The 8,032-nt window shown below is 49.3% G+C and overlaps 2 protein-coding genes and 1 non-coding gene across 3 annotated transcripts; 1 reads left to right on the forward strand and 2 right to left on the reverse strand.

Annotated features, from left to right (window-relative positions):
• Positions 1-213: 213 nt before the first annotated feature.
• Positions 214-6,776, reverse strand: BDBG_02241 (histidyl-tRNA synthetase). The gene is made up of 3 exons (XM_002627524.2): positions 6,670-6,776; positions 2,920-6,564; positions 214-2,825 (listed from the first exon to the last, which is right to left on the reverse strand). Exons 2-3 carry the CDS (start codon positions 4,393-4,395, stop codon positions 2,505-2,507), a joined length of 1,797 nt encoding a protein of 598 aa, XP_002627570.2. The 5' UTR covers positions 4,396-6,564; positions 6,670-6,776; the 3' UTR covers positions 214-2,504.
• BDBG_02240 (ubiquinone biosynthesis monooxygenase Coq6) lies at positions 231-4,434 on the forward strand. The gene is made up of 2 exons (XM_002627523.2): positions 231-621; positions 691-4,434. Exons 1-2 carry the CDS (start codon positions 444-446, stop codon positions 2,076-2,078), a joined length of 1,566 nt encoding a protein of 521 aa, XP_002627569.1. The 5' UTR covers positions 231-443; the 3' UTR covers positions 2,079-4,434.
• BDBG_16517 lies at positions 4,663-4,734 on the reverse strand. The gene has a single exon. It is a non-coding gene; the product is annotated as a tRNA-Glu (tRNA).
• Positions 6,777-8,032: the final 1,256 nt, after the last annotated feature.

The following is an 8,032-nucleotide window of genomic DNA, read 5'->3' on the forward strand; positions in this document are numbered from 1 at the left end:
GTGGAAGTGGTAGAGGGGGCTGCGGGGCGGTAGAGGCGTTGGTGGTGGTAAAGGGGGTAGGGGGTGGAAGGGGTGGTAGGGGGGGTAAGGGAGGGTAGGGGGGACTGCGTTGCGGTAGAGGTGGTGGTGGTGATAGAGGGGGTAGGGGTGGAGGGGGTGAAAGGGGTGGAATTGGCTTGGCCAGCCCCATCGAATGACAAGCGAGCGTTTGATGCTTGTTCATCATTATATTAAGATTTATGGTTCAGTGAGTTGTCACTGACTGGCACAGCGGAACAACCATAACCCGGTCGTATAATAAGCCTACGTTTTTCCGGTATGGAAGCAATTCCTAGCGCAGTTTGCCCTGTTTGCACCCGTCAATATCCGACCCCGTCGACGATGGGTCTGATATCACCGTTGAACACCTGCAAATTGGCGGCGAGGACGCTGAGGTGCTAAAGATGCGACCACTGTCTCGCTCCGCGCTGCGGTTATACGTCTGCCCGTCATGTAGACACCACCTACAACCTGGGAGGCGGGCATTTGCTTCCTCTTCGAGACCTCGTCAACCCCCAGACATCTATGATATTGTCTGCGTCGGCGGAGGACCCGCAGGCCTGGGTCTCGTGGCTGCTTTGCGTACGGATATGTCTTGTGTCTTTCTTGTTTGTTCACAGGGACCCGAAACTAATTGACTTTGTCCTTTAGGGTCCTCTCCAGTAACCTCGAAACTTAGAATTGCCTTGATTGAAAGCCAGGATCTCTCGAAAACCAGAGCTTGGAATTTAGATGCAACGCAATTCTCCAATCGCGTAAGCAGCCTCACGCCCTCCTCTGTGTCATTCCTCAAAGACATTGGAGTATGGGCCCATGTGGATATTTCCCGAGTGCAGCCATACCACGAGATGCACGTTTGGGATGGAGAGACGGGCGCAAGCATCTCATTTGACTGGTCCCTCGAATCGCGGTCAACACACGCGCAAACTATCGCGACGATGACGGAGAACCTGAACCTGACCCGCGGTATGATCGCAAGTATAGAGTCGTCGGGGAATGACGTGTCCATCTTCTCCAATACCTCAGTGTCTGAAATCAACAATGGGGAGGATTACACTGATGGCCCAGACCTTTCCTCCTGGCCTGTTTTGACCCTTAAACATACCTCACCGACATCAAACCTGCCCCCGCCACCCACCATTGCCACTCGTCTGCTTGTAGGGGCAGACGGCATAAACAGCCCCGTCCGATCATACGCGGCCATATCGACAGATGGCTGGGACTACGACCGCCACGGCGTGGTGGCCACTTTGAACATTTCCCCACAGGGGCATACCACCGGCCCACCTATTAGAGCTGCGTATCAACGCTTTCTCCCTGGTCTGGGAGGCCCTGTCGCTTTCCTCCCACTCCCCAACAACCACGCTACCCTAGTCTGGTCCACTACCGTAAGGAATGCAGCGTATCTCAAATCTCTCCCTGCAGATGCGTTTATAGCTATGGTGAACGCTGCTTTCAGATTGTCCATGGTAGACTTAAAGTACATGTTCACTCTCCCCTCCTCATCATCACCAGAGTCGCCCACGGACTCCACGGACCCCGCTTCAGCAGCCCCATCAACTGAACACGCCGATGAACTGGCCTGGCGACTTCAACACACCCCAACCCCATCCTATGTCCCACCAACCGTTACCTCCGTCCAACCTGGAACGGTAGCCTCTTTCCCCCTCCGTCACCGTCACGCGTCAACCTATATCTCTCCCCGCATCGCCCTAGTCGGGGACGCCGCGCACGTAATTCATCCACTAGGCGGGCAGGGTCTAAATCTCGGCATAGGTGATGTAGCCTCTCTCTTCCGCGCAATTGAATACTCGGTCCGTCACGGTATGGACATTGGCGACCTTCTTAGTTTGGAACGGTACGCTGCCGAGCGATACCTTGTCAATGCTAAGATAGGTGGGGCGGGTGATCTGCTACATAAAGCGTATAATGTAGCTGGTAACGGGCCGGTTGCATGGGGTAGGAGCTTCGGGCTGAACATGGTTGACCGCTTGCCCTCACTAAAGGGCTTTATTATGAAGATTGCTGCTGGAGCGTAGATGCTCTTGCGGGTTATTTCTCTGCTCTCTCGCTGGGTAATGAGCCCTAATGATATGTATACCATATTGTATTTTATTTTTGGTTTTGAAACCTAAACGGCAAGATGGTTTTCTCGGTCTGTTAGAACGATTTATCTCCTTTGTATGGTATGTGTATTTATTATGCGGCACATTACAATCTCTTTGTGGAAATCGATCTGCGATTCTAAAGTTCTGCTTAGAGGCGACAAAACTGCCTACGGCCATATCTATACCTTGACGTATCCGAAATAGTAAAACACAGCGGGAACGAAAGGCAAAAATGCATTTATCTCGCAAAATAATAACGGTGCAGGGGGTGGGGGTGACACCGTAGAGCGATCTGCTTTCTCCCTGTCTTCCCTCCCAAATTCCACATCTACGGACAGGCAGAAGCACAAACCCCCTCTATTGCCCCTTAACATCTAAATCTTCTATCTTCTTCACAATCCCCGCCTCATCAGCATCAATTGCCGAGGCTGCAGCGGCGGCTGCAGCAGCAGTCTTCTTCCGCTCCAATCGCTCCTTTACTTCCTCCGCTAACGTCGATAGATTAACCAATACGCCATCCTTTTCCGGGTGTCCCTTGTCCAGTCCCATCTCCTTGACACGTACCTGGCCAGCGGCTAGCTCGTCCTCGCCAAGAATGACAGCGAAGGGCACCGCGTTGGCTTCGGCAGCGTCGAATTGTTGGATGGGTTTTGGCTTGCGCTTGTAGGAGAATTCGACCTGGATTCGGGGGGTTATGTGTTAGCGGGAGCGTAATACATGCACATATATATGCAAATGCAAAAGTTTAACGAGCGCCGTTGTTTTCCCTTACCTTAAGGCCAGCATCCCATAGACTCCTGGCGACTTCCATTCTCTCCTTGAGTAGGCCGGTGAAGCCCTTCCCGCCAAACGCCATAACGTAAACGTCAACGTCGCAGAGCTTGTTGGGGCGGTTATTCTCTCCCATTCGCGCCTTGGTGATTGAAAAAATTCTGTCGACTCCAAACGAAATGCCTACGCAGGGAATCTGTGCCCTGCTTGAGAACATACCAACAAGCTCGTCATATCGGCCACCAGCAGCAATGCTCCCAACTCCTATCGAGGGGTCATTCGATCGGTCATCGTCATCATCATTCTTGGCTTTGCCTTTACTCTTCTTCTGTATATTTTGAGCTTCCTCGCCTGCTGAGGGGGCGGCAGGGGGTGCTGATCCTTCCGTGACGACTTCGTAGATAACACCGGTATAGTAATCCAGGCCACGGGCTAGACTCATGTCGAAAGATATTTTGTCCAGAATATCGAATGCTTCGAGATAGTCCATCAGGAGGGCCATTTCCTCCAACCCAGTCTTGGCAGATAGGTTTGCGAGGAGCGCTTCGTCTGACAGTAGTGACTCTACCAACTCCCGCCCGCCTTTCTGGACCACATATGTTTCTATCTTATCCGCAACGGCGCTATCGAGTCCCTTCTCCTCGACCATTTCCCGCCGCACGTCCGCCCATGGCATCTTGTCAAGCTTATCAACGGCGCTGGAGATAGTCCGTATCTTCTCCTTCGGCACACCGCAGACCTCGAAGAGCCCATCCAGAATCTTGCGATGGTTAATCTTGATAGTGTACCTCCCCTTCCATCCCAACTCCTCAAACACCTCAGTCGCAATCCTCAGGATCTCCGCGTCGGGCACCATGGGATCATAATTGGCACCTGCAAAGTCGATATCACACTGATAAAACTCGCGCATGCGGCCCTTGGACATAGCCGGCTGGTCACGTCGGTATACCTTGGCGATATGGTAGCGTTTTATGTTGCGCACATTGGGGTTCATAGCGAGCCATCTGGCGAAGGGGACTGTCAGATCGTAGCGGAGTGAGCACAGCTCTCCACCCTGGTCTTGCAGGTCGTATATGAGTTTTGAGTCTTCGCCATATTTGCCCGCGAGGATATCGCGCAGCTCGAAGACGGGGGTATCAAGGGAGGTTGCGCCGTGGCGCTTGAAAACTTCGGTGATGGTGCTGAAGATCCGATCGCGGAGGAGGCCGTCGGAGCCAAACCAGTCCTTAGTGCCCTTGGGGGTTTTCAGGTTGAAAGATACTTTTTCCTTGCCCATTGCGTCTGTGGAATTATTGTTATTACCGTGATAGAGGCACTGTTGGTGAGTGTGGGGGGATGGAGGGATGGCGGGGTTGGCAGACAAGGCAATGCGCGTTGGGCAACGAGAGAAGCGGGTCAGGCTGCGGAAGTGTTGTTGGGGGCTTGAGAATGCAAGTCGACCAGTGTGCAGAAGACCCGAAGCTCGGGAGGCCCTCATTCAAGATGGTCCGGAATTAAACAAGAATTTCTGAAAATCTCCGTACTTGCTTCATACTTTTTTTTTTTTTGACACTTCCGCCGAAGTCAGGATCCAGGGCTGGAATATAGATAATCCGAATGCCGATTCCTTCATCCCATTAGAGCCCAATTTTAGTTGAGGGACATAACGACGAGGGCACGGGAAACCTTTGGGCAAATAAATAAAAAAAAGGAGAATATTGAAAAAAGAAAATAGAGATAACATTAAAAAGAAACACGATTTCATCTCCCTAGCAGGGAATCGAACCCTGGGCTGCTGTGTGAAAGACAGCGATGTTAGCCACTACACCACTAGGGACTGATTGATAAATAATCGATTAAGCAGAGATGGTTACTACTGGATTCGCCGGATATGAATGAGCTTTTTGCCTATACGATATACATATCCCTTCATACTAATTATATCACAGAGGACATCTTAGACGAGGTCAGGAATCGAGGGCTGCGTCTGCATCTAGGGTAAATTTCAAAATACGGTTAATGAGTGATGTTGCTTGTTTTTGAGAAATGGTGACGTTGATATTGGCATTTAGCATGAACTAGACTATCTATAGCTCTCCTACCAAAACCCAACCGGAAATATTCACTTTACAAGATCGGTGGAGTTAGACGGGCTATCGGCTGGGAGGGGTCCTTGAGTTTAACTACCCAACAGACAGGGACAAGACCCAGTTTATCATGCTCATCTCTCGATATAAATTCTCCGAGGGCCCTCCAGCCGAAAGATACCCTACCCCACATTCCTTGAGACCATCGACGGCGAAACATACATTATTAGAGTCACTAAACTCTCGCCATATGTGCTGAACACTCGCCGACTTCACAGAAGCAACGAGAACGTTCTTTGGCGGCAAATGTAAATATGACAAATATTCGTCCGTCTCTGCCCGGCGCATGCTATATGCATTGTCCATGTATTTGCTCTAGTTTATTATTAGCAACGAGGGGCATCCTTAATTGCTATCATAAGAGAGTTACATTCCAGGTACTCCGCGCGCCACCCGCCGCCCAAACAAGCATTCTATCCTATCCGGTCTCTATATCCCTCTAACATCAAATGCGCGGAGAACTGGGCTATAGCCTATGTGCGAAAAGAGATCACAAGAATCACAAGGGTCCCAACGAAAGTGAGTGACATTTCTGTCTTTGTTGCCTTGGAGGGGGAAAGGTCTCAAGTCAGAGCATTCTGATTGACGAATAATGGGAATAATGACACAACATCCCATCCGGCGGGATATTTATCTTCCAGGGAATGCTTGTGGGGGTTTGGGTTAAGGAAAGAAAGGGCCAAGAGAATGAATCCTACATAAAATCCCTGGCCCTTTCTACTTCGATGACGGGTCAACCGCCACAGGCTTGTATTGTAAAAACTCAAGGCAGGAAACAAAACATCTCTGAACCTAGGCCCGACCCAGACTCTGACGAATACTTAAGGTAATACGCGAACGTGGGAAAGGTCTTCGCATCCATGAATGGAGAGAAAAGAGGGGTTATCTCAACCTCGGGATTCGACTATCGTTTCCCGTTCAACCGGAGCAAAAATTGTAGGGTCGAAATGCCCCGCTGAGGGAGAGGCTAGTTAACATAGCTCTGCATCTGATATCTGACAAGGAAAAACTGGGACTTGATAGATGGTTGAAAAAGCGAAAATGAGAGAGCGTTGGGAATCTGCTGATATTGGTAGTAGGGATTCTTTGAGTGATACAACAACACCCATGGACGGCATTTTTCCAACATCGCGAGAGATGATGAGATGATTATTGGTTAACGGGGACTGGCAGTTTGAGAGACGTCATGAGATACACAAAGGCAACGATCAGCCCAGCACAAGGACTCCAATTTTAATGTATTCTTGCCAACATGCTCGGCGAGCTGTCGAAGCATGCCCACCGCCAATTGGACATAGGTGCGGAAAGAGTCACAACCCACCAACCTGGAGCGTAACCTAAAGTAACGAGAATGCAACCTGCACCCATCAACTTTCAATCGCGCCTTTTGGCCCTAGCGGCATGACCTGCATCTTAAGACAGAAACTCAGAAGCGGAGGTATTTTGAAGCGTTGGTCTGAAATGGCCCAAGTCAAAGCGGTGGCTTGGCTTGTACGTCAAATAGGTATTTTATACTAGCGCTACAATGAGCACGCAGGTGATGATAACTAATTGTATTAGTAATCAAGATCTTGGTTGTATGAAATAGAGACGCATATTGAGACATTGAGAGGGAAGTCCCATACCTGGTGGTTTCTATACCTGGGGGGATATCTATATCTATCTATATACATATACTCTACTCCGTATACCCGGGGGAATTTCATAGATACATAGCTGAGGCCCTGAGAATTGTTGAGAGATACGACTTAACTAAACCCCATCTAATAATATACTAACTACATTAGGGACTAGTATAAGTGGTGCGTGTCTATATAACGAGTATTGTGGAATTAAACTTTTACTAGCTTGGAAGTTAGAGCAAGTTAGTCGTAGAGGCTAAGTTTTAGTGAATCTCTAGAGCGTGGCCCGTGGAGGTCATTCGAAGGTATTATTTGAAGCTTTTGAAAACTCTGCCACACCCAACAATGCGCGCTGCACGAAACCTGTTAAAAGCAGGATATAAATAAAATGGAGAACCGGAGCAGCCACAAAAAGTGAGGATTTTCTTCGCTTTTGTAAATCAACCGCCACATCCAACCGTTGATCCCGTTAGCCAAGCCAGCCTTATTGATAGCCTATCTTACGAGGCGTTTGTCATTATAGACGGATTTGTGAGGGATTCTTTGGTTTAATAAATCGCAGGTTTAAACTAAGCTGTAAACCCTTAGCTTTTTGCACAACAGTTGTAAATTACCTCGTTATCAAAAGAATGATGATATGATTCGAGATAAGTTCACGGCCAATGAGGTAAACCAGGCTTGAATATTCTCCTCCAGCCAAGCGCAGTCGTCTGCGGGTAGCCCTAGAAACGCCAAGTGTTTGCGGTTAACCTGCGTGAATAAAGCTTGTGGAACATTCGTACAGGCCACGTTCAAAGTGTCCAGAATAGTTTAAAACTGTTCATCTGGGGCTGCACACGCGAGTTGATATGTGTTCGACCCCTTCGTTGTTTTGAAAGCGATCTTAAGATCCTCCTCGGTTTGAGAGCAGCCGACCACAATGGCGATGGGCGAGCAAAAGTGGATGGAATGCCATGTATGTCCATGCCTATATGAAGCGATATTAATAGGGGGCTAGCCAATGCTGAGTGGCCAATATAAGTCCTCCATACGACCGGGGGGGGGGGGGGGGGGGAGATTGTGCCGAAAGCACTAAATAAACCCTGCCCGGTTGGGAGGAAAGGACTGGGTGGGGTTTAAAAGGGAAATAAGCCAAATTTTTACTCCCCATGGAAGAGAGAAGAATACTTCTATCCTTGGGCCAGATTGGTGCACCCTTGGAATACATCAACACTAATCCGCAGACCGGGGCTAACAGGAGCATCGACAGGCACTTGCTTAAAACGGGCGTGTTCTATTGTAATTCGCCCTCATCTATAAGAGGAGAACATTGGCTAAGCCTGTTCCATTATAACAGGGTGAACTAAGAAAGTACACACAGTCAGAC

The sequence above is a fragment of the Blastomyces gilchristii genome (assembly GCF_000003855.2).
Source record: "Blastomyces gilchristii SLH14081 genomic scaffold supercont1.3, whole genome shotgun sequence".
Classification (NCBI taxonomy): domain Eukaryota; kingdom Fungi; phylum Ascomycota; class Eurotiomycetes; order Onygenales; family Ajellomycetaceae; genus Blastomyces; species Blastomyces gilchristii.

Bases quoted from the DNA above. Each gene is read 5' to 3' on its own strand.
- BDBG_02240 (XM_002627523.2), top strand. From the start codon at position 444: ATGCGACCACTGTCTCGCTCCGCGCTGCGGTTATACGTCTGCCCGTCA. The intron at 622-690 runs GTACGGATATGT...TTTGTCCTTTAG, and splicing joins GGGTCTCGTGGCTGCTTTGC to GGTCCTCTCCAGTAACCTCG.
- BDBG_02241 (XM_002627524.2), bottom strand. From the start codon at position 4,395: ATGAGGGCCTCCCGAGCTTCGGGTCTTCTGCACACTGGTCGACTTGCA. The intron at 2,826-2,919 runs GTAAGGGAAAAC...CCCCGAATCCAG, and splicing joins TATGGGATGCTGGCCTTAAG to GTCGAATTCTCCTACAAGCG.